This window comes from Cervus elaphus, chromosome 17, assembly GCF_910594005.1.
Source record: "Cervus elaphus chromosome 17, mCerEla1.1, whole genome shotgun sequence".
Classification (NCBI taxonomy): domain Eukaryota; kingdom Metazoa; phylum Chordata; class Mammalia; order Artiodactyla; family Cervidae; genus Cervus; species Cervus elaphus.
Window position 1 is genome coordinate 37,806,719 of NC_057831.1, and position 26,309 is coordinate 37,833,027.

General features: G+C 44.8%; 1 protein-coding gene across 2 annotated transcripts in view; it reads right to left on the reverse strand.

The window, feature by feature from the left end:
* FAM184B (family with sequence similarity 184 member B) overlaps positions 1 to 26,309 on the reverse strand; it is a 118,247-nt gene that overhangs the window by 2,660 nt on the left and 89,278 nt on the right. Inside the window, exons 9-17 of one of the 2 annotated variants that reach the window (XM_043870918.1) lie at positions 20,525 to 20,654; positions 19,513 to 19,725; positions 14,264 to 14,417; positions 10,996 to 11,159; positions 8,001 to 8,179; positions 6,160 to 6,306; positions 3,863 to 3,980; positions 1,732 to 1,836; positions 749 to 948 (exon numbers count right to left, since the gene is read on the reverse strand). In XM_043870918.1, the coding sequence (XP_043726853.1) occupies positions 749 to 948; positions 1,732 to 1,836; positions 3,863 to 3,980; positions 6,160 to 6,306; positions 8,001 to 8,179; positions 10,996 to 11,159; positions 14,264 to 14,417; positions 19,513 to 19,725; positions 20,525 to 20,654 (1,410 nt within the window). The remainder of the gene's footprint in view (positions 1 to 748; positions 949 to 1,731; positions 1,837 to 3,862; positions 3,981 to 6,159; positions 6,307 to 8,000; positions 8,180 to 10,995; positions 11,160 to 14,263; positions 14,418 to 19,512; positions 19,726 to 20,524; positions 20,655 to 26,309) is intronic. The other variant, XM_043870919.1, reaches the window with a different exon arrangement.

Below are 26,309 nucleotides of genomic sequence, written 5' to 3' on the forward strand. Positions count from 1 at the left end.
GCCAGGTCTTGTGCTAAGCATATCCTATGGATTAATTCCTTTAGTTTCACATGAGTCTGAAGAGGTAGGTAGTATATTATCTTCATTTTAGAGGTGAGGAAACAGAGATGTCAAGTGAGCTGCCCAAAGCCACACAAGCTAAGAATGAGCAGGACCAGAATTTGAATCCAGACTCAAGGCCAGATGATGACAGCCCACCGTTTGTGTGAATCACTCTGAAGTGATCGGCTAAGTGATTCAGTGTCCCCTGTCTACTCATCCATGGAAAAGTTAAAAAAAAAAGAGGCTTTCTGGATTTTTTATCCGGAATAGTATCTCTTCTAAAGAATGACCTATTTCCTTTCTCATAGATAATCTTTCTTTTTGGCTGAGCTGCAGTTTGTCTAAGGCAAGGCTTGCTTTGTTATTCTTTGTATCGGCCCAAATGCTGGGTATTTAACAGGTGCCAGAAAGGAATTCTAATTTCCCTCCTGTCTACAGAAAAATGGAATCATAGCTTTGGCCCTCTGCGTGCATGCTGAGTCATTTCAGTAGTGTCTGACTCTTTGCAACCCTATGTATCATAGTCCGCCAGCTTCCTCTGTCCATTTGATTCTCCAGGCAAGAATGCTGGAGTGGGTTGCCATGCCCTTCTCCAGGAGATCTTCCCCAACCCAGGGATCAACACCACCTCTCTTCTATCTCCTGCATTGGCAGGAAGGTTCTCTACCACTAGCGCCACCTGGGAAGCCCAGCTTTGGCCCCCTACCTTGTGGCAGTTTTCACATCTAGAGATGGGGTGGGTTTGTAGGGCCGGCCACAGCTGGGACCTGGGTCCAAGCTGGGTGACTTAGTTATCGGAGGGGCATTGATCCTGGAGCTCAGGTCACCACTCAGAAAGTTCTTGGCGTAGGAAGCGAGGTTTGGCACACTGACCACTCGGCTGGGCACTTCCTCCACCTTCTTCTTCTGTTGGGATTAAAAGAAAGGCCTGTTAGTGCCGCCTAAAAGCAGCATTACTGTAAAAGTAGATAAGCCTGCCATGCCAGAATTACGTGAGCAAGAGACAATACTTATCTATTACATGTTCTTTTTGAAAGCGTTTAGTTGTGCTTTAAAACAGGCTCACAATCTCTATCCAAAACTTCTGGCAGCAAGTATATTTTTTAACTTAAAGTTTTTAGATTTTAAAAGGTACCCTCAGCAGAAGCTGGCCCACACTGTCCTCAATACATTAATATTTCTGGAATGAAACTTACATTTTGTCACATGAAGAGGGATATATAAAAATTATAAATGAGCTCACATGAATTCAGCTGGAGTTAATGAATTACCAAAAAATATAAACTTTTCAGTGCTTTAGGATTTTGTGATAGCAGATGAGAAATTTGGATGTGAATATTTTCACTGTAATACATTCCAAAAATATAAAAGGAGAAAAAAGGTGAAGTGAAGGATTCTTGTCCTTCTTCTCCTTCCTATCACCAAGATATAGCCACTATTAGTAGTGACACATATATAAAAAGTTTGGAAAGTTAAAAAAACTCATAAAAATTAAAAAAATATATAATCTGCCTAGTCAGATAGAAACAGTTTGCTAGTAATTTGGACTATTTCCTGGGGGGGTCTTATTTTCAATGAATATTTCTCTAAATGAATGCCAGATTGTTGATAAATAAGCTACCATTATCTTTGGGGAAAATAAAGCCAGCAGAATTATGTAATGCATTGAAACCAGTAGGACCAATTTACCTTCATCGAAGGGGTCAAATACCCTGGGTGAGGATTGAAAGAGAAGGATCTATTCCGATGGGACACTGCGCTGGGGAGCGCTGCATAGTGAAATCTTCTCTCCTCCTGGAAAAAATACAATTGAGTCTAAATGAGCCTAACTACACAGCACACTGAGTTTGATTTGAAGGAAGATGGCTGTGTGAGGGCAGATTACAGAGAGGAGGAAAAACCAGGGAAAAGAGGGGAAGTCAGTGGGAATCAAATTACAATCCACTGAGGCTTTGAGGAAGCACCTTTATTGCTGGAGCCTTTGTGTCCCCAGCCCCTCTTGTAAAGGAAAGGACAAGCTTATTTGGCATGCCTTAGGGAAATAAGAGATCCAGGTACTCTTAGCATCTGGGAAAAGTCTACCGCAAAAAGTTATTAGCTAAGGCAAAATAAAAAACACCCAGGTACAATTGCTATATGGGTTTTCTTGGTGGCTCAGTGGTAAAGAATCTGCCTACCAATGCCAAAGATGTGGATTCAATCCCTGAGTCAGGAAGATCTGAGAAGGAAATGCAACCAACTCCATTATTCTTGCCTGGGAAATTCCATGGACAGAGGAACCTGGTGAGCTATAGTCCATGGGGTTGGACAGTCCAAAAGAGTTGGACATGACTTAGTGACTAAACAAAAACGCAACTGCTATATGGTCAATCTTCTTTATCTGTGTTATTTTCCACTTTTTTTCTTCCCAGATGTCTTGTTTTTAAAATAAGTTCCAGGTGTATAATTTCATCTGTAAAAACATTGATAAGTATTTCTAAGAGATAAGGACTCTTTACAAAACATAACCACAATACTTTTGTCACATTTAACAAACAAGCAATTCCTTATTGTGTGTCAGTCACTTAGTCAAGTCCGGCTCTTTGCGACCCCATGGACTGTAGCCTGCCAGGCTCTATTGTCCCTGGGATTCTCCAGGCAAGAATACTGGAGTGGGTCACCATTTCCTTCTCCAATTCCTTATTAGTATCATCTAATTTTCAGTTAGTGGTTAAGTTTTCCTCATCATCTTGACATGAAGCAGTGTGCCTGGGGAGCAGGAGGGTGCGAGGATGGGTTTGAGATACAAGTGTATGTATGTGTTATGGGAGGATGTGTAGCTGTGTAAGCCACTATAAGACCATGGATTTTACTCTGAGAAGAACAGGGAGCCATAGGTAGTACTGAATAGAGCTGTGCTGTGATCTGTCTTACATTTTAATAAGATTACCCTGGTTGCTGTGAGGTCAACAGAGTATGGTGAGGCTGGAGTGAGTGGGGAGACCAAAGGACTCTCCACCATTCCTAAGAGGCAGTGGGGCCTGGACCAAGGTGGTGAAGGGAGAGACCCAGGGAAGTGGCTGGACTTCTCATGTGGCTAACTAGCTGACCCATATAGGCCACGCTGATAGAAGTGTATCACCCAACGTCTCCAGAGCTGAATGTAAACCACTGGGAGCTGGCTTATAGAGAACTTTCAACCAAAGCGTGGAGCACAGGAAGGCTGGACAAAAGCCTAAAGCAATGGTCAAAGTGTGAGGAGACACAGATGTGAGGTCCAAGTCATTCTGCTGCTGCTGCTGCTGCTAAGTAATTTCAGTCGTGTCTGACTCTGTGCGACTCCATAGACGGCGGCCCACCAGGCTCCCCCGTCCCTGGGATTCTCCAGGCAAGAACACTGGAGTGGGTTGCTATTTCCTTCTCCAGTGCATGTAAGTGAAAAGTGAAAATGAAGTCCGCTCAGTCATGTCCGACTCTTCGCAACCCCATGGACTGCAGTCTACCAGGCTCCTCCATGCATGGGATTTTCCAGGCAAGAGTACTGGAGTGGGGTGCCATTGCCTTCTCTGCCAGGTCATTCTAGATTTTCCCAAATTCTATAGGTTAGCAAAACACAAACCAATACCAACATCAGGCAGATGGTGTAGGACTTGGGAGCAGAGTGATTATTTTTTGCCTTCTACTTTCCTGTGTTAATTTTTTCTAGTGAGCATGTATTATTTTATATAACAGGGAAACAATATCCAAGGACCTTTTGTAAGGTGGTTTTCAGGTTATCAGGAATACAGTTTTAGGCCCCCAGGAAAGTGCCAGGCTAAAGCAAACGCCTCTGAAACCTCACCGTGAGCTGCTTGATGATCTCCTCCCTCTCCTTCAAGCGGGTCTGCAGACGGCCTATGAGCTGAACGTCCTCTGGCCTGGATGCCCCCTTCCCTGGCTTCTCTCCGGAATCTTTCAGTCTGTTTCAAGCAGGCATGTGGTTAGCCCCCGTGCTGCAATGACTCAACCACGAGGAGGGAGATGTGGACATGATGGGGATGATGCCATGTGCTTGGCCTGGCTGGCTACTCTCTGTTCACCAAAGGGGAAACTGAGGCCCAGGGTCAGCCAGTGAATTGGCTGCAGAGCTCTGGGTGGATGGAGCCCAGGACCCCAACTCCCAGTCTGACATGTGTCATTCCTGGGCTGTAGGGCCCAGGAATCAAAGATCTGTGCACATAGATGCCACATTCAATGGGGCTTCAAGAACCAGGGAAATTTGGGGAAAGTGGCCTTGGCTGGCAAATGTCCCCACTGCTAGCAAGGACAGCAGGTTGTGCTAATACAGATGTGGTTCCATCGCCATCTCCTGGCGGCCAGAGAGCATAGCATGAGCTAGTTCTGCAAAATGGGGGGCAGCAGGTACCCACAGCCCTTTCAATGTGAAGCTGGAGAGACATAACCTCTGGATGGTGGTGGAGGGAGCGGGGCTGCAGGTGGTCCACTGATTAGTTGATAAGAGGCCAGGGTTTTGGGGTGAGAGGACCTGGACTCTTAACCCAGCTCTGCTTTTTTCTAGCTGTGTAATGGGTATTTTGCCCATAACCCTCAGTTCCTTCTTTAAAATGGGCATGAAACTGGGTGGTTGTGAGGATTCAATGAGACAATGTGCCTGGCACATGGTAAGAACCCACTAGATGGTAGATGGTGAAACCTACTCCAGATTTTGGATGATTTGCTTTATATTGGAGACAACTGGGGACAGTTTTTAAAAGCACAAGTTAAGGGTAAGACAGGTGACATGTAAAGTTACTTAGTGCTGCTTGACCTGGTCACCTTGTCACTAACCCTGATCCCCCAGTCTCTTCTCCTCTCAGCAGTCAGAAATGACCCTGTTAAAAGGTGAATCAGAAGCCCTTGCTTCTGAAGCAAGGGCTTCCCCATTCACTCCACACAAATACACGCAAACCCCTTCTCAGTGAGGCATCTTCTCTATCCCTCCCAGCTATTCTGCCAAGCTCAGTTCCTACCATCACTCTCTCATTCATTCCACTTAAGCCTTCTGGCTGTTTGGTCTTGGGAGGCAGGCCCCAGGGCCTTTGCACTTGCTGTTCTGTCTGATTGGAAAGCTCTTTGTCCAAATGTCGCTCTCATTTCCATGCCTCCTTATGCTTAAATGTCACCTCCATGCCCACCCTTGGCACTCCAGATACTGATCCTGTTTTCCTTATAGCATTTTCACTATCTGTTATGAAGTTTAACATTTGTTTGCATACTCTTTGTCAGAATCTCCATCTAGAATTTGTGAGTGCTATGAGAGCACAGTTTTTGTTTTATTCCCACTGTAACCCCAGAACCTAAAACAGTGCAAGGCACACAGAAGGCCCTTAACAAATATTTGTTGAACGAATAAATGAATGTTTGCAAGAAGGGCTCCTGGTTTCTTAATCTGTCCATGGGAATAAGCTTCTACCCTTAAGAACTGCTGTGACAGCAAAAGAGACACAGATGTAAAGAACAGACTTTTGGACTCTGTGGGAGAAGGCAAGGGTGGGATGATTTGAGAGAATAGCATTGAAACATGTATATTAGCATATGTGAAATAGATCACTAGTGCAGGTTCAATGCATGAGACAGGGTGCTCAGGGCTGGTGCACTGGGATGACCCTGAGGGATGGGATGGGGAGGGAGGTGGGAGGGAGCTTCAGGATGGGGAACACATGTACACCCATGGCTGATTCATGTCAATGTATGGCAAAAACCACTACAATATTGTAAAGTAATTAGCCTCCAATTAAAATAAATAAATAAATTTAAAAAAAGAACTTCTGTGAGGATTAAATGAGATGATGCATATTAGAGGGGGAAATGCTCATTAAAAAAGCAGCCTTGATCCTTCTGATTTCTTCCAAGTGTGAGGGTTAAACAGTGCTCACTCCTCACAGATTAACAGTGCCCTGCATGAGACAGGAATGTTGTCTCTCCTAAAACGATGGGTGACCAACCTTCCCAGTTTGCCTGGAACTGAGGAGCTTAGGAAACTCAGGACTTCTAGTTTTAAAACTAGGAGAGTCCCAGGGACACTGGGATGAGTTGGTCCCCCTAACAAAAAGGTACATCTACAAGTCCCTCCCAGCCTGGGGCCAAAGCCTCACTTACTCAGTTTCCAGGGCAGCCAGCCGGGCCTGGAGCCGGGCTTGAGCACTGCTGAAATCAGCCACCATGGCCTGCATCTCCTTCCGGTGTTCCTGGCGCAGCATCTCCACCTCCCGGGCCCGCTGGGCTTGCTGATCCTCCTCCAGCAGCCTGGAGGGGTGGGGGTGGGGGGGTGGGAGGAGCAGCACAGCTGGGCTTGCCCAGGCTGTAGCAACTGAACTTCTGGGGACTGGAGTTTCTCCCCACTCTGCTGGGTGGCCTGCAGAATCTGAGGTCAGGACATGGTGGGAAGGAGACCTGGGTTCTCCGAGTTGTGGGGACCAGGATAAACCCATCTCGTGGGACACCCTCTCAGCACCTTCCACCCCAGCATTCCATGAAGGACCTGAGCACAAAGGGCAGCCTTCAAGGGGACAGGTGGGAGGACAGCTCAGGAAAGGAGTCCCAGAAAACACTCCTTTCACTTGAAGCAGGTGTGGGGCCTGGAGGCTGAGATTCTTTATCAGAATTGCCGACTGTTGGGACTCTGAGAGCTGGAAGACCTGCAGTCCAGTCTGGAAAGGCAGGGTGTGAGAGGGGCTAAGAGGATGGCATTTAGGCTACCAGTGTCCATCCATGACCACCCCCATCACTTCTGAGTTGTGTGACCTTGGGCAATCTAGGCTTGGCTCAGTTTCTCCATGTGACTGACAATAGGGGATACCTTGTAGGATTATTGCAAGGATGAACTATGTTAATCCACGTCCAGGACAGCCCGTGGCACAAAGTATATATTCGACCATCGGCCATTAATATCACTTTTCTTAACCTTGGGGTGGGGCATGAAGGGACCCGCAGACCAGACTGAAGGGCCTGACACCCTCCAAAAGTACATGCATATTTTTGTGTGATGATAGCCTTCTCCAGGAGAGGGACTGTTGCTTTCCTCATCTGGAGGAAGCTGTAACTGGAAATGATTAGGAACCCCTACTCTGGTCCAGTGTTCTTATTCCAGTGTTACATGGTGAGTCCCTAACTGAATTCAAGGTGTTCCACCTTGGCCAGGTGGGTTCATGGCTGTTCCCCAGATGAGCTCAGGCCTACTTTCACTTGAACTTTATGCTGGGAACTGGGACATTCAAACACTGGGATGAAATGGACAAGTGCCTTCAAAGATACAAATTACCAAAGCTTGCTCAGGAAGAAACAGATAACCTGAAAAGTCCCATATCCATTAACAAAATTAAAGTTGTAGTTATAAACTTTCCATCAAGGTGAAAAAAGGCTGTGAATTCAGGATGGAATCCTGAATAGGGCTATCCAACCTAGATAAGAAAATCATAGTTATCACTACAATTTACCAAGTACCAGGGTCAGTCCATGGTAAGCATCTTCCTATATGTTTCACTGCATCTACAATAGCCCCAAGAGAGGTAGTGTTTCCTACAGTGTACAGGTAGGAGAGGTTAGCAGACTTGCCCAGGTCACACAGCTATTAACAGGACCACAGCACTGTCTTTTAAACTATGCCACTGCACCGTCTCCCTAAGGCTGGTTTTAAGGATATTTTTGGTATTATTAAGTTTGATTCCATGAATTTCCTGATCTGTAGGGAAATAGGGTAAATCCAGCATCGACCCCTCCATCTACTTCAGGGTTATCCTCTGCAGTTTTGAGATCTAGAATTCCTAGACCACTGATACCTTCCATGGGTCAAAGGAGTAACACCAGTGAAGTCCTGGCGTACTAGGGAGTCTTTCCTTTGGGAAGATGCTGAAGGCATAACCTAATTTTACATCCCAGAGGCTCACTAAGGGGCAGAGGAGGGAGAGAGGGAGGGAGGGAAGCTGGGACCTCAGACCGACCTGCGCTGGTCGCGGAGTTGCAGCGCCTCCTGCTGGTGCTGTTCCACCTCGGCCTGCAGCCGCCTCACTGCCTCCTTGAGCTGCGAGTTCTCCTCCCGGAGGCCACATCCCTCTCTGGGCTGCAGCTCCGCTGCGCTCTTGCCTTTGGGGGAGCCCGCCTGGCCTGGGCCGCCCTCCTCCTGGGGAGAAAGCAGCCAGAAGAACCGTTTGCAGGAGGCTCAATGGCAGACAAGGGCCACAGATGTACCGCGGCAAAGACCCAGCCTGGAGCTCAAATTCCGCACTTGATTCAGGAGCTCATGTCTAACCTCTTGAAGTTTTCAGCTTTGAGAGTTGGCCAAATTTGGCTCTCGAAAAGTCGAATGATGCTGGTGAGCCAAGAATGTGGCTTAAATCAAAACAAGCCCAACACTCCACCTCTGGAGTCTATGTGTTGGGGGGCGGGCGGCGGGGGGGGGGGGGGATGTCTCGTGTCTCTTCTTATAAGGACACTAATTCACTAATTATACCCTGAAGGTTTCATTTCCAAATTCCATCATACTGGTGATTAGGGCTTCAACATGTAAATTTGGGCAAGACCACAGAGGGCGGAGGAAGGGAGAGTGAATATTTGCTGAACAATAACGATCTATCACACCTCCTCCCAAGATTCTGGAACAGTCAGTCTGGATACATCTCAGCCCTGTGTCTTCTGAGAAAGCTTCCCAGGTGACTCTGAGGCCACCACAGTTACAATCCACGGCCCCACACTTGCCCTCGCCCATCTCTTTACCTAGGGTGCCCTCCACACCTCCTGCCTTGGTGATACCTTCTCATCTCCTTAGGGGAGAGGCAACACGCTTTCTTTTCTCTGAGAGCCAGATCCCATCTGTGTAGAGGTTACATAGAAGTGCACTGATTTGCTGAAGTGCTGTTTTTCTCTATCAGACCAGCAGGTGGAGAAAAGGAAGGAGCCATCTCCGCTTCAATCTTCCCAATTCTATACCACCTAGCACAGAGTCTGGGATTCAGTAGGTGCCTAATGAATCCCTGCTGTGAAGTGATGCTTGAAATGCCAAGGTTCAGACAGAAATGTAAGGATCTATGTCCAACATTAAATGGGGGCACAGTTAATCCCCAATTGGTGAATGTAGCAGTTTTCAAGGCCACGCAAACATGCCTGAAGGTTTGTGCACCTGTTCCTGCCACACGAAGACCGAACAACATTGCAGAGAGGGCATGTGTGGCCCAGGCCCCATACTTCTTGCTTCCAGCCCTGGGGTGCGCATAGTGTGGGACACTCATGGATACCACCTGGCACTCACATCTGCATGACCCAGAAGAGCTCAGTTAAGGTTCTGTGGGGCCACCCTTGACTAGAGGGAGAGAGAAGTTGACGGGTAAGTCCATCCCTCTCTGTCCTTGGCTGGGACAGATTTGAGAATTATTTCATGGGGCTCTCAGAAGATCCCAGTGGATGGAACACCACTTACTTGCAGTGGCAGCCACCTTGAGACTGCATCCTTATATTCTGCCTGCCCCCCAACTGCCACCCCTTCATTTCTGCTGCCTGAAGTTGTTCCTTCTTATGAATACATTTCTTCTCTGTGTGGGAGATCACCCAGGGTCTGCTGTTTCTCCCTGAGTGTTCAGGGCTTCCCTCCAGTGAGATGTAGGTGAGGCCGGCACATTGATGACCAGGTTCTGTCTCATCTACCCAGCCTGAGTCTCTATCCATAGCCCTCAGGAGAGCCTGTCATTCACTGCAGTGGGCCTGTCACTGAACCCTCCAGCCACCAGCTGTCACCATCCTACACTTCCCGTGTCCCCTACCATAGGTCCAGGTGGCTCCCACCAATCTAGAACATTTAATGGATCATGTTCTGTTTTCCCTCTGCTAGACTTTACCAACTGCACTGAACTCACTGTGATATATCAGTTGTTAATAATTCTCATTCAACACAGAAATTGGGTACAGGTTCTCAGTACCAGCAACATCTGGAATGAATGATCCCCACGTTCCTCCGATCTTCAACAGGGCTGGGACACCAACTAATTATGGCCATTTGCGTACCCTGGTGGAGACTCTACTGTGTGCAGAACTGTGTGCCAAGTGCTGGGGCTGGGTGGACTGAGATGGAGCAGACATGGCTTGTTCTAAAAGGACTCGTAGTCTGGTCGAGGAAATAAGGATATCCATGTAGTGATGGGTCCCTAACAGGACAGGCAGTAGATGCAGGTGCCAGCTGAGCTGTAGCAACAGGAAGTGCTCCAGGCACTCAGAGGCTGCAGAGAAGTCATGTGTTTGGATGGGAGACCCCCAGCCTGGAAGGATCAGCTGGGCACTGAAAAGGGAGGAAGGGTCCCAGGCAGGGGGCAGGGCACATGCAGAGGCACCGAGGCAGGAGGCAGAGGCCACGTTTAGAGCAGAGAGGGAAACACAGCCAGTGGGTGAAGGCTTTTCAACACCAGACTGGGCGCTGGGAGCTTATTCTGATAGCAGCAGGGAGCCTGAAGGCTTTACACAGAGATGCCTTTGATGGATACCTGAGGTCCACTGTGGTGGGCTGGGGAGAGATGTCTGGCTTGTGAGGGGGTCCCTGTGCTACCCAGCAAGGTAGGAATTATGGATGGGCAAGGAGGAAAATGATGGGCCAAGTCTGACCAGAAAGTTCAGAGCTTTGGTGACAGAAAGACAGCCCCCACTCATGGGAACAGGGGGCATCGAGGCAGGATTCTGTCTGGGGAGGTGTTCTGAGAAATTCTGTGCAGGTCCATGGAGTGACTCAGATGGGCTGTCTCTAGGGCCTGTCTGTCACCAACACTCTGAGATGCTATTTCATCTGAATTTAAAATAACAGGCTATACTTAAAACTTGTTTTTGCTTTCCAGAGATGGAGTCTGCAGGCTCATCAAATATCCCCCAGGCCTGTGGAAGGACAGGGGGTAAAAGAGCACTTGGAACCTCTCCCTGATGCTGCTCCAAGAAGGGTGTGGGCAGGGCAGGGGTGCTGACCTCTGAAGTCCCAGCACGGTTCTCGCTGTCCCCTGGACACTGGGTGATGACCTGCCGTCTGCCCATGCTCTCCAGGGCCCTCAGCTCGGTCTGCAGAACCTCCAAGTCCTTCTGGTGCTCAGAGCAGGCAGCCCGCTGCTCTGCCAGCTCCTGCCTCAGGGACTCTGCAAAAGGAAGAGCAGTGGCAGGTCAGGGGCGTGCTGAGGCCAAAGTCTGGGGTGGGCTAGGGGGGCGAGCAGCTGTAGGTATTGGTTCAAGTTCCCCAAACTTACCTATTTCAAGAGAACAGCAACAATAATACCATTTGTACAGTACTAAATATGTTAAGCCCTTAAAAAGTGTTTTCAGTGAAACCCTACAACCATCCTATCCAGTATTATCCCTCCCACTTTATGACGAAGGAACAGCCTCAGAGAGGCTCAGCAGCCCAGAACTATTCTGCTAATAAGTCATAGTGTCAGGATTCAACACTTTCCATGGTTCTTCTTCCCTCAGAATCATCTGCTTAACCATTGCTGGTTGGTTAGGATAGGGGGTGGGACAGCCTGAATCCAGAGCTGAACCCTGAGGCAACACTTGGCCTCAGCAACAAGACAGAAAATTAAAAACAGAGAATTAGCACATGACCCAGTGGCCTCTTCTTGAAGTACAGGTCTCAAATTGGAAATGGTGACATACATTTATGCTAATTCTCAAGGAGACAGACAATCACAGGTTCTACTTCTCATGGATGTAAGTTCCTAGCTGGATCATGGACAGCAGGGAGGGGATGGCATATCACCCCAACAGAGTCATTATGAAAACCAGAATCATCCAGGAGAAATGTACATGCCCTCCTTAACTCAGGGACCAGTACAATCAGGAAGTACAATTTCTCCTCTGAGGATTGTGGGTGATTTCTGACAGTGTGACACTTCCCAGCATGATCAAAAGGCAAATAAAATAATCATTTCAAAAAGAACATTTTCTGATGGAGTAGACAGTATTCAGTGAGCTATTAATTTTTAAAGAGAATATGATTTTCAAGTGCTAGTAAATTTGATACTTTATTTTCCTTTATGGACTTTTGAGACTTTATACTTTAGTTACTGCAAATTACTTCTGAGACATTGCTCTGATAATTCCAGAGGCCATAAGATACATAGTACAGGACTTAGTATAGAGCAAGTGCTCAACATATATTTGTAAAATAAATAAAAGATGTTTAGAGTGAAAATTAATGATATTGTGAAAGTGTCCCAGTTGTAAAAGATTTCCCACAAGTTTACTATGCTTCCCTGAAAGGACAGTATTTAAACACATATAAAAGTTTAATTATTCTGATGCTATTATGTTGAAAAATTTATCTCATCATCATCTTCCTTTATCCTCTAGGATTTTAATAGAGTGATTTCTATAGCTTAAACACAATCCAATTTTTGAAATTCTTTATCACAAAAATATGCGTAATAAAACCCTTTAGCAAAGCATTCATTCATTACCTGCCCCTCTTCTCTCATATTTTCTCACCATCCATTCATTTAGCCATCCACACCCCCATCCATCCACCTGCCCATCCACCTATTCATCCAGCATGTCCAGGGACCCACCCCAGTGTGTCAGGTGATCTAGTGGACACTCACCTTCCTGCTCCTCACACAGTGACCTATGCTGCATGTCAGGTCTGTCTCACACAGACGGTGGAAGAGGAGTAACTTGGACCAGGAAGTCCTAGTATCATGCTGTGGTGGTCTGTGCTCCCACCCACCCAATGCCACCCACAAAGCCCATGATTTGCTATCATCATTACAGAGTCCACAAAACCCCTTCTTCCTGGGACTTGTGCTAAGCATGCCAGTCTATCCTCAGGGTCTCTCTGGAATCTTTCAACCAAGTAAGGACCAGGCTGCTGTAGGGTCAGAGAGGTCAGGGACGGGGCAGCAAGGATGGTTGCTGTGGGGTTTTAGACTCATCAGGGGTGTCCAGCCTGATCTCAGTCTGGGGAGTCTGGTTTCTGAGAAGTGTGGTACAACCTGGGTTTTAACTTGTATAATGTGTCTTCTTAAGGTGCCGAAACTTTGGCATTTCCCACGTGGCCACCACCATTCCAGGGTAGCTGCTAACTGGGAAATCTGTGGGACTCTTTCTCTCCTTCATCTGGAAACATGCAGGGCTGATGTGCTGACATGCAGTGAGCAGGTCTAATGAAATCAAACACCAAGTAGATCTTATTCACTTATGGAGGTAAAGAAAATATTCTTCTGAAAATTCTCTTAAGGAGAGCACTGTCTGGGTTTGAAGAAATATTTTAAAAGGTCTATATGGTCTTTAATGCTAGACATGAAATAAGGAGGGCATTTGTCTTGCTCTTAAGAGTGAGAAAGAAGATGAGAGTAAAGGAGAAAATGAGGGAGAGAGATGATCTACAAAAACAGACAGTCAGCCATGCAAAGGTGGAATATTCAGCAGTAATGACAGTGAACATTTACACAGCATTTACCAGGCGCTATGCTAAGCACTTCCAAAGTACAGACTCATGTAATTGTAATAACAGCCTAATGAAATCTAGGGGATACTATAATTATTACCATTTTACAGATGAGCAAAATCTAGGGGATATCTAGGGGATATCAGTATCTAGGGGATACTATTATTATTACCATTTTACAGATGAGCAAATGAGTCACAGAGCAGTCAAGCAACTCACCTGAGGTCACACAGCTAGGGCACATTGAATGGAGTTGGGCCTCATGCCCAGGCAATTTGATTTTGGAGATCTTTATTGCCTCTGGAAACTTCCAGAATGCTTTGTGTGACTTTGTGCTTTTTTTTCTGTGAAAACTGAAGAGGAAATGAGCTTCCTGCTGAGAATGTGAAGGCAGGGGAAGAAGCAGAGGCACACCCAGAATCCTGGGGGCTTAAGTCCCCACATTTACAGAAATCTTTAGAAATGAGAGTTTGAGGCCATCTCATGAAACTCTCACGAAGGCTGAGATCTGGCTAATGCTCAGTAATGATGACAAAGATAATGATGACAATATTATCTGCACTAGCTGGGCTCATTTATATGCTAAGCATTTTATATTTAATATCTCATCAAATCCATACAACGCTTCTATGACGGAGAGACAAGTGCAACTTCACTTCATAGAAAAGGAAAAGAAGGCTGCATGCGACCTGATGCACATCTTGCAGCTGGTTGGTGGCGGAGCCAGGAGAGTCGCCCTGGTCCTTACCACCCCCCACCCCGCTGCCCCAAGCCCTGATGGGTGCACAGCTGACTGCATACCTAACAGCAGTGTCTGCTGGGCCTGCATCCTCTCTAACTCCCCTTGGAGCTCTTGCCGGGCCTTTTCCTCCAAGGCCTGCATCTCTAGCCGGTGCGTCTGGTGCTGGATCTGGAGGCTGTGGCTGGATTCCTTCTTCAAGCGTTCTTCTGTGGCCTGTGGGCACAAGTGGGAGGAAGGAGGCATGAAAGCAGGCACAGAGGGGAGACCTGTCCCCTTTGCCTAGTTCCTCCTCATTGCTGGGGGCTCCCTGAGCACTTGCCACCCCCCATGGAGGGCTTATCAGGCCACTGTGAATGTTCCCCTACTCATCTGGAGGGACAGTAATGACCTGGCCACAGCGGCCGTTTCGTGCTGTGTGAACCTAACTGGTTCACAGCTGACTGGACCAGAGTGGAAAGCTGTTCCAAACTGGAGCAATCATTGGGAATTTGGTGTTAGGAGGTGGGGGAGAGAGCAGAAAGAGACAGACACTAACTAGGAAAAGCAAGAAAGCAGGTTCTTTCTCTAGGGCCTTTAGAAGGGACACCTGTCAACACCTTGATTTTAGGACTTCTGACTTCTAGCACTGTCAGATAATAAATCTGTGTTGTGCTCAGCCACCAAGTTTATGGTAATTTTGCTACAGCAGCAATAAGAAACTAACAGTCTATATTACTTTTGCAACAAAGAGTTCCAGTTAACACATCCCACTTTTCAGGTGAGCAAACTGAGGCTGAGAGAGATGAATTAGCTTTCCCAAGGTCACACAGAAAAGATACAGGACTAGGAAGAAACAAGCTCAGAAAAGTAAAGTGCCCTAACTGAAAACCAGTAATGGTGGGTGCAGGATTGTAACCCATGCGTGATGGTATCCAGGGCCCAAGCCCTTCCCACTCCCTCAAGCAACCTCCAGGAACAATGAGAAATTGGACTGCATCAAATGCACGAGGCTCCATTAGGGAAGAGCAGACGAGGCAGCTACCAGAAGGCAGCAGCTTCTTTGCTTTGCTATTCCCCAGCAAATGGGGAGAAACAGTCTTATTCCTCTCACGGGAAACTCAGTCATCCCCTGGTGAGTTTATCTAGACAGAAAAGTCTTGTACTTTTCAAACTCTCTGATACTTTCTTCTTGCACTTGCTGCAAGGCTCAGCGCACTCCAACTGGTGACATTTTAATCCCAAGGAAATGTGAATGGAGAGATTGAAGCAAAGGTTTGCAAAAGATGGAGCCAATCTCTTTTTAGGTCAGCCTTGGCTGCCTTCTGGCTCAGAAGTCCTTGGCAGTGAGGACCACACAAGGTTTAGTGGCCCGATTTTATATCAAGCCAGACACTCATCCCTGGCAAATTGCTCCAGCTTTTTGTTTGCCTTGGGGTTTCTCTGGTGGTTCAGACAGTAAAGAATCTGCCTGCAATGCAGGAGACCCAGGTTCAATCCCTGTGTCAGGAAGATCCCCTGGAGAAGGGAATGGCTACCCATTTCGGTGTTCTTGCCTGGAGAATCCCATGGACAGAGGAACCTGGTGGGCTACAATCTATGGGGTTGCAGAGTTAGACATGACTGAGCAACTAAGACATTCAATTTTTCTTGTTTGCCTTGCTCTTGTGACTGGTTTGGGGCCTCCTAAGGGACCCAGCTTCACCCCCCAAGTCTCCATGCTCCATCCTATATAGAGTCTTCTTTCTCTGTGCTCCCAAAATACTGTGGGTGATTATCTCATGGCTCCAACTTACTGAATTAGAGCAACCTGTTCAAGTGGCTGTCTTTCCCCCTAGAGGTGAGCTCCATGAAGGTAGACTGTGCTAATCATCTTGGAATCTCCAAAGCTCAGCACGATGGTAGCTCAAGATAAATGCTCAATAAATACCTGCAGAATCAATGAGTGAGTAATAAGGGTGGGTCTTCTTAAAATTGAGCTCTTGAGCATGGACAGAATGTTTGTATCCCTTCACTCTCAAAATTCATATGTTGAAACCTGTTCCCCAATATGATGGAATTAGGAGGTGGGGCCCCTGGAAGGCACTGAAGTTGTGATGGTGGAGTCCTCATGAATGGGATTAGTGCCCTTATACAAGAGACCCCAGAAAGAGCTCCCTTCCTCTTCTGCCATGTAAGGTTAGAGTGAGAAGATGGCCATCTATGAGCCAGGAAGTGGCCTCAACAGACCCCAAATCTGTCCAAGTCTTAGACGTGGACTTCCAGCCTCTAGAACTGTGGGAAATAAATTTCTGTTGTTAATAAGTCACTCAGCCTATGTTACTCTGTTAAAGAAGCCTGAATGGACTAAGACAATCTGTTAGTCATGTATTGCTTTAAGCACTTCTCGTGGATTCTCTCTTTTGATGTGCTTAGTGGTTCTGTACAGTACATATGACTAGCTTCACTTTATGAATGGGGAACATGAGGCACAAGGAAGCCTAAGGTCCCTTTCCTTGTAGGTGGCAGACCCAGGATTTGAACCCAGGCATCTCACTCTCAATCACTGTTCTGTACTAGGAATGATCATATGTCTACCATCTCCAATGAGAATTGCAGACACTTTGGTCTCATTCTGGAACCACCCCAAGTAGACAGAAGCCAGTAATGAAGACCCCATGAATCTGGTTCCATGGCTGCTAGGGACTGGGGCTTAGAACTGTGGGTCATCCCAATGGGCAGAGCACACTCCCCCCTCTCCCATCACCCGCCTCTATGCTTCCTCTACCTCCTGCAAGGGATTGAGGCCTACAGCCTGGAGGGGTAAAGCTCAAGCCAACACAAAGGCCAGCATGACCCAGCAGTGAATAACCTGGGGAACTTGGCAGCCTTAGCTCTTGTAGACTGAAAGCAAAGCTGGTAAAAGATTTAAGAGAATAAAAGAAGAAAAGGAATTCACAAATTCTGGACACCTACTAAGTGTCAAGCAGTCCACATGTATTATTTCATTGCTTTTCTCTTTTTTCTAAAAGTTTATTTTATATTTTTATCTGGGCAATGCATGAACACAGTATAAAGAGCCAAATACTGCTTTTTAAAAATGAAAACTAGCACCTCCCTCCTCTTTCTTCTTCTCTCTGTCTACTGGAGGCAGCCATTGGAACTTTTTTAGTTCTTTCTTCTGATATTTACCACCAATAATAAGACAGTATCTCTATTCTGCTTTAACTTGATTATTTTAGAAATTATGAATTTTCTTTCTATTATGGTAGATGAGGATTTTGTCTCATACATTCTTTCTCTTCCATTCCTTAAATATTGTTATACATTTTTTTAAATACAGTGAAATATATTCAATATTTCCTTCTTGTGAGTAAATGCCATTTACTGCTGAGCTAAATAAATTATACTTATTAAAATCTACCTTGGATTTCCCTGGTGGTCCAGTGGTTGGGAATCTACCTGCCAATGCAGGGGATCTGGGCTCAATCCCTGGTCCGGGAAGGGATTCCACATCCCTCAGGGCAACTAATCACTTGTGCCACAACTACTGAAGGCTGTGTACTCTAGAGCCTGTGCTTGGCAACAAGAGAAGTCACTGCAATGAGAAGTCTGTGCACCACAACTAGAGAGTAGCCCCCACTGCAACTAGAGAAGGCCCACATGCACCAACCAAGACCCAGCACAGCCAAAAATAAATAAATAAATAAATAAATAAGCTACCTTATCCAAAGTTTTGTTTTTCCTTGCATTAATAACTACTGTATTTTATTATTATTATTTTTTGGATTTTTTGGCCAAGTCTTCCTACAATCTCTAAAAGCTTTGTAAAATACATTCACTACAATTTTGCACATGGCCAAATGGATCAGAGAAGCCATCAAGCCTATTTTTCCATGGAGGCATCTCTTCTGGAGCCCTCCATCCTCGTGCTCCAGTCTAGACTCCAGTCTAGGCTCTGTTAGTGGCACAGCTAGGCTCCAGAAACCTTTCTCCTGTGCTCGATTCCCTGTATGCTAGATCTCTTTTATTCCCTCTTTTTTTGGTTTGTTCCTTTGTTTTGGTGGGATATTCCTCAGGAACTTCCTGAGGAAAAGTGTATGAAAGATGCAAAAAGAACTCTGAAGGGTGTTCTGAGGCTGAGTGAGACCGTCTGAGAAAGGGAAAGCTTGGAATGGGGAGCCCTTCCCCAGCCTGGGATCCAGACTGTGTTGGAGAAGGTTGGTGGTAGTTCACTGATGGGGATGGCTGGATTGCCCAGGTCAGAGTCAAGCAGGAGCAACCCTCCACCTGTGCAGGTGAACCAAGGTGGGCAGGTGCCCAGAGGGAATGGGGGCGTCAGGGCAGGTGTGAGGGCTGCCCGAGCAGAGAGTGTTTGCTCTGTGAGGGTTGCAAGAAACAAACCTCTGGGGTACAGGCAACAGCAGTCAATGGATAGGAACTCAGAGAGAGGCAGGGTCAGCAAGTGCGAGGATGGAGTCTGTGTCCACATCACAACTGGGTCTGGACCAGAGCTGTGAGATTACTGTGAGGTCACTGGGGCAGAGAATCATTCAGCGTCCTCACACACCCAGGACACTGTTCAGGTGTGCAGTGGAAGCCAGAAACAGAGCAAACATGCACCTTCCAGAACCAGGAAGGGAAGCCTCCTTCCTCCTGCAAGGGGCCTCCAGCGCCCTCTACTGACAAAGCTTAACATTGTGCTCTGTAAAGGAGGAGAAATGCCTCAAGAATACAGATCATTATCACAAGCAGGTATTGAAGGATAAAGCGAGACCTGAGAGGCATAAACTGATAACAGAAGGTAATTCTCCTAATATTTCATGTGTCTGATATTTTTATTCAGTTATAACCCTTATTAATGGTTTTAATCGAATTTCTCAGAATTGCTTCATCATCTTCTAGCTTCCCTGTTGCTGCTGAGATGTTTGATGACATCTGAATTCAAGTACTTTGAGCCTGGTATCAATTTTTCCCTTAGAATTTCCTTTGAATTCCCTTAGGATTTCACTTAGAATTCCCTTAGAATTTCTTTTGCAGGATATTGCCCAAGTCATGAAAGAGAAGTTGGTCTTATGATATAAAAGTCACGTGCAGATGACCAGAAGTTCAACAGACCTGAGTCTGTCTGAATCCTTGTCTTGCCTCTTACTAGCTATGTGACCCTGAGCAGGAAGCCAAACCTCTCTGAGCCTCTTTCCTCATCCAGAAAAAGGGAATATGATAATAATGACCTTGTAGGATGAATATGGGGACTGGAGATATTGTACAACAGGCTCCCCCCAAAGTGCTGAGCAGCTCGCACAACAAGAGCTCAGTAGTAGTTAGTGGACGTCATCGTTAACACCTTTACCTTGACTTCCTGGTTTTTAGCCTTCTCAAGCATGCAGAGAGCTCGCTTGTGGGCAGCCTCAAGCTGGGCTTTCGCTGCCTGATTCTGCTGGACGGTCTCCTGGAGCTCATGCCGCAGCTGCTCCCGCTCGTGGTCCGAAAGCTGCTTGAGCTCCCGCAGGTCCTCCCTGTAGTTTGTGGCACACTGCTCCAAGGCCTGCTGCATCTGTGAGACCTGCCCACCAGGGCATCCAACCTCAGGCTGGGACCCTCACCCTCCCTGGGATTGTCTTTAAACATCAAAGCTTTCTGATGTCTCCACAGCCCACCTGAGCCTCCTCTACCCACGGGAATGCTGAGGCGGGTAGAAGCTGCAAGCTTGAAGGACCTGGGAACAGCTGGCCCTCCTAGGGGCTCCTCAGCTAGAGCCATGGATACCAGGGAACGGAGAAGAAGGGCTGGGATGTGTGCCATCCAAGAGAAATCAAGAGGGGACCAGAAAACCCTCCAGAGATCTATACAGCAGCCTCCCTTGCGTGCCCCACGTGCCCAAATCTCCCTTTCTTATGGAAGCTTTCCCTGACAGTCCTATTTGGTATTATACCCACCCCTCATCACCAGACAGCCACTCAATCTTCTTTATCCTGCTCAGTCTTTTCATTTTACTAACGCCCTTAACATCTTCTAATATTATAAGTGCTTATTTTTTATGTCTAGTGCTTATTGTCGGTGTCCACCTCCTCTGCTAAAATACAAGCCCTGTAATGCAGGACTTTTGTCTGGTTTGTTCACTGATATTATACAAGCACCTAGAAGAGTTCCTGGCTCATAACAGGTCTCATGAGCCACAGCAGGTGTTAAATGAATAAATGGACAGAACCAAGAAGCCCACCTTGCCCTGGACCTGGACTGCCCTCCCCAGCTTAGACAAGAATTGGGCCCCACATGCATTTCCAAGGCTGTCTGCAAGAATAAGGGAGAGGCAGGGTCTCATTCAGCATGAGGGTGCATCCCCACCAAGGTCATCCTTCTACCTGGGCTTGCAATCTGGCCTTCTGGCTCTGCCACTCCTCCTGCAGACGCTGGATTTCTGGTGCCTTCTCCTTTGGCAAAGAGCCCAATAGAGGCTGCAGGTCACCTCCCTCCTTGATGGGCACCTCAATCCTTTGAAGATACAGAGGCCAAAATCACAAAAGATCCCAGCTTGGAAATGACATGGTCACCCTGCTAACATCCCAGCCACTTGGGCTGGGATGAGGGAGCTCCAATGGCACTAATGGAATGACAGACATCTCTCTTGGATTTGAAAAAGTCATTTGACATACAATTCTGACTGCTGTTGCACTTGGGAGACTGAATATTCAGCTGGAATCACTGGATATCTGTTTCAGTGGTACTTAATAAATGATGATCAATTATCAGAATGACTGAGAGCTTAGAGTTACTTATATGGGGTCCCTAGTAGCTTCAAAAGAAGGGGTCTCTGCAGTCTAATTTCACAACTTTTCATGAATGTAGAAAAAAATAACAAAAAAATTATGTTCTACTTGAATACAGTAATTTACACTTTTCAAAGCACACATTGCTTTAACTGGCTGTTCCCAGGTATACACAGGAGGATTGTAAATAGCCTTTCTGTGTATGTAGCAGGGACAAGACAGGCTGGTTTAAAGCTGCAGTAGTTTCTGCATTCTAGAAGAGATGCTGACAAATATTTTTGGAGGAGACTTTTCTATACTCAGTTTTGAGCCTGTAAACCAGCTGATAAATTCAAATGTGATGGGCTGAGATTGTAAAGTTAAGTATTTATCCTGTTTAACAGTGTAAAAGGATGCCGCACTGTGGGCATCTCTGTAGAGATTGCTGGGAGGTCAATGACATTTTGCTTTCTCTGGCAAACACATCAGGCCAGAGGACCAGAGGTTAGGGAGTTAGGGCCCTGGACTGTGAAGAAAGACCATAACAAGGACTCTGACTTGGCAGAGGTGAAAAGGCCCAGCAACATGGACAGAGGAGACCCCTGAAAGGAAGGGCAGGATGTTAAAAGCAGTGTAGCAAAGTTGTTAAGATCATGGACACTAGAGCCAGATTGCCCAGATTCAAATTCTAGCTCTACTACTGGTAACTGGTTATATTACCTTGTCTGAGCTCTTTAAACTGTTCCCTCTTCTAAAACATGGGGTTAATATCAGTACTTTTCACATGGATTGTTATAAAGATTAATACAGTGAATATCTTAAAAAAGGCTTAACTCTGTGGCACATTGTAATATACAAATAAAAAATTAGTCAGGTATTTAATAAAGTGAAAAGGTTTCTTTCTTTGCATCCTAATTCTCTTAGGTTATTTTCAAACTTCTGGAAGCTATGCTAAATATAACCAAATTTAGAACAGCTTATTTATTCCTACAAATAGGGCTACTGGGATTTTACATGGGATTCTACTGAATCTATAGCTGTACTTCAATTATGATCATTCTGTCTGTAAATAAATACACTTTACTATTTCTTTTTAATTTGTAGCTCTTTTTCTCGCTTTATAGGACTGGGTAGGACCTTCAGGACAATGATAGGTAGTGAGCAGAATTTTTGCTTTGTTCTGAGTTTTGGAGGAATGTGTCCAATATTTTACCATTAAGCATGTTTATCATACATGATCTTTTTCAGGTTGAAGAAATTCTATTCATGGATTGAAGAGTTTTTATCATGAAAGGATGTTAACTTTTGTCTAATGCTTTTGTGCATCATTGATATGATTATTTTTTCCCTTTATATTTTAATATGATGAATTATATGATTGCCATTCAAATGTTCAATCAACCACACATTCCTGGGATAAACTCTACTTGGTCATGATGTATTATTCTTTTTATATACTGCTTGATTTTATTTTCAAACATTTTGTTGAGGATTTTACATTCATGAATATTAGTTTGTCTATACTGACGAATGTTTGAAGTGCCTTGAAAAAATTTATTCTGTAGTTTTTCAGCATATTATCTACAGATGTAAAATAGATTGTTAGTTAATAGTGTAGTCCAAATCTTCTATATCCTTATTGATATTAGTCTAGTCATTCAATCAAATATTCAAAAAAGGGTGTCAGAATCTCAGATGTGATTGTAAATTTCTTCCTTTAGTTCACATAGTATTTGCTTCATTATTTCAAGCTCTGTTATTAGGTAACACACATTTAGGACTGTGATGTCTTCCAGATGAATTGACCACTTTTCTGTTGTGAAACATCCCTTTTTAATCACTGGTAATACTTCTTGTTCTGAAGTCTACATTGACATGAATATAGCCACATTAGCTTCCTTACATTTTGTATTTGCATGGAGTATTTATTTCTATCATTTTACCTCCCAACCTATCTGTGCCTGTATAAACTGTGTCATACAAAATACCACCAACTGAAGGGCTTAAAAAGCAGAAATTAATTTTCTCATAATTCTGAAAGCTAGAAGTCCACGATCATGGAGTCAGCAGGTTTGGTTTCTTCTAAGGCTTCTCTTCTGAAGCTTGCAGATGGCCAACTTCTGTCACCCTGTGTCCCCACATGATTGTCCCTTGTCTGCTTTACCAGGGCACTGATCTCTTCTTATAAGGAAATACTGGGTGGGGGCCATCCCAATAACCCCATTTAAATCAATCATCTATTTAAAGCTTTCTCTCTGAATGCATTCATATTGGGGATTAGGGCCTTAACATATGAATTTGAGGGGGGCACGGGGCAGCACAATTCAGCCCATAACAGTGTCTTTATACTTAAATCTCTCTCTGGTAGATAGCACGTAGTAAATGTCCTGCCTTTTTATCCTCTCTGGCAATCTCTTTCTTTTAAATGGTGTCTCTGTTTCATTTACAATATCAGTATTGAAATGACTGGGTTTAAATCCACATCTTATTTGTTTTCTAACTGCCCAATCCTTTTCTTATTGTTCTTCTGTTCTTTTTCTATCTTCCTACCTGACATTTTTTATGATTCCATTTTAGTTCTTTTATTGGATTTTTTAAGCTTTTCTTTGCATTAATGTTTAATGTTGCTCTATGGATTAAAACTTGTATCCTTGACCTATCACAACCTTCTTAGAGTTAACATTGTACCTCTTCATATAAAATATAAGTCCCTTACAATACTATAATTCCATTAATTGCTGTTCTTTGTGCTAGTGGTCATATATTATTCAACTATATGTATTATGAACTTCATAATATACTGCTTAATTATTAAGCAGTTATATGTCTTTTAAAGAAATTGAAGAGAAAGAAAAGCAGTAGTTTTTTATATTTACCTATACATTTACCTGGAGAAGGAAATGGCAACCCACTCCAGTGTTCTTGCCTGGAGAATCCCAGGGACGGGAGAGCCTGGTGGGCTGCCATCTATGGCGTCGCACAGAGTCGGACACGACTGAAGCGACTTAGCAGCAGCAGCAGCATACATTTACCATTTCTGAGGCTCTTCCTTTTCTCCTGTAGATCCAACTTTAAATTTGCTGTAATTTCCTTTCAGCTTTAATAAATTCCATTGCTGTTAATCATACTGCAGCTTAACTGGTGAAAAGTCCTCTTAGCTTTTATATACCTGAAAATGTTCTATTTCACTCTCATTTTTGAAGGATATTTTCACTCGATTTAAAATTAGGATTTTACAGGTGTTTTTTTTCTTTTCCATTTATAACCTTAATGATATTGCTTCATAGTTTTCTGGCTTTCATCAGAAAATGAGCCTAGAAGGTTGATGAGAACTCAGTTGTCGTTAGTATTCATGAAAAGCCAACTGTCTCCTGTATGTAATTTGTCTTTTTAAAAACCTGACTGCTTGTAAGATTTGGGGGGATATATTTTGTTTTCAGCAGATTTTCTATGATGTATCTAGGCATTGTTATCTTCAGATTTACTCTGTGGGGAGTTCACCTAACTTCTTGAGTATGTAAATTGGTGTCCCACATCAGATTGGGGGAATTTTTGGTCATTTTTTCCAAATATTTTTTCCTGCTCCATTTTCTTTGCCTTTTTACATGTGGGCTCCAAATACATGCATGTTAGACTATTTGATATTGCCCCACAAGTCACTAAGAATCTCCTCATTTAAAAAAAATTTCCCCCCTCATTCTTTGGATAGCACAGTTTCTACTGATCTATCTTCAAGCGACAAACTTTTCTTCTGTGATTTTAATTTGCTGTTAAGTACACCTAATGAGGTTTTCATTGTGGATATTGTACTTTACAGCTTTAGAATTTCCATTTGCTCCAAGGTTTTCATTTCTCTGCAGAAATTCCCTATTTGTTCATTCATTATAACAATCCTTTCCCTGAACATACCTCATATCATTGCTTTCAAGTCTTTGTCTGCTAATTCCAATATCTAGGTCATTTTAGACTTTATTAGCTGATTTTTTTCTTGATTATAAGTCATACTGTTCTGCTTCCTTGCATGTCTTATAATGTTTTCATCAAATGCTCAATACTGTGGATAATACAATACTGGGAGTCTGTATTATTCAATCCTTTCCAAAGTGTTTAGTTTTGTTATGCGAGCCAGTTAAATTACTCAAGGCTCTTTCTGATCTTTTTATGCCTGGATTTGTCTTTTGTTAGAGCATGTATATTTCAACACTGTCCTTTGTTCTAGGGTGTGGCCCTTATCCCATGGGGTGTGTTTCTTACTCCTAAAGTGTTATGTTTCTGAGGTCTCAACTCAGTGCTCATGGAGCTCAGAAAGGCTTTTTTTAATTGTGGCTGATCTTGGAATCCAATGTCTCCTAGCATCTCATCTCTAGTACCTTCGTTTTTCTCAGCACCATGGCAGCATGGCAGCATACTCCTAGGCCTCATGAGTCTCACTCAAGCTCCCAGCAAGGACCTATGGAAAATTTTTATAGATTTCTGCCCCCTATATCCCCACTTAGTATCTTCTCTTCTGGCACCATACCTTACAAATTTCAGCTGCTCTAGCAGCCCTGAGCCCTGATGTCTGCTTCCTCAGCTCAACTTACCTCCACTTCTCTGCTCTCTGGTTGGCCCTGTCCCCAGACAGAGAGGCAGGAGAAAATGTGGAGTGATTATGGGATTCAATTCATGTTTCTCTTCTAAAGAACATGGTCCTTCTCTGCATAGTGTCCTGTTACTAAAAGAATTGTCATTTATTTTGCTCACTTTTAAAGTTGTCTACAGAAAGAGGGCAAGTCTAGTACCAGTTACCCTGCCACAGCTGGAAGTACAAGTTCAGTCATTTTACTGAGTATTAAAGGAAAGAGTGACCTTAGAAAAACAGGAAAACGGTGGAACTTCGTATGGCATAAGAACAGCTGTTGAGATGTAGTTAAAAACATTAGTTCTGGAGCCAGAGAGGCTATCATCTGGATCCTACCATCTACTGGCAGAATAAGTAGAAAGGGAAGTCACTTAACCTCTGTTCTTCAGTTTCCCTTATCTTTAAAATGAAGTACTTCACAATGGTATCTATCTAATGAAAATTAAATGGGTTAATCCAGCATTCAGTAAATATTTACTATTATTATATTCATCATCATCATCATTTCTGGGAACACCATGAATGAGAATTTCCCTCTCTTACTCTATTCTCTTGTGTCAAATTCCCTCGTATCCTCATATCCGAAAAAGCTGATCCTATCCTACTATCTCTCACAAGCAAGCCATAGCAGACTCTTCTGACTCCCCCTGCTCCCACTGAAGTTGATTCTGACCTGCTGCTGTTGCTGCTATTTAATCGCTTCAGTCGTGTCCAACTTTGTGTGACCCTATGGAATGTAGCCCTCTAGGCTCCTCTGTCCATGGGATTCTCTAAGCAGGA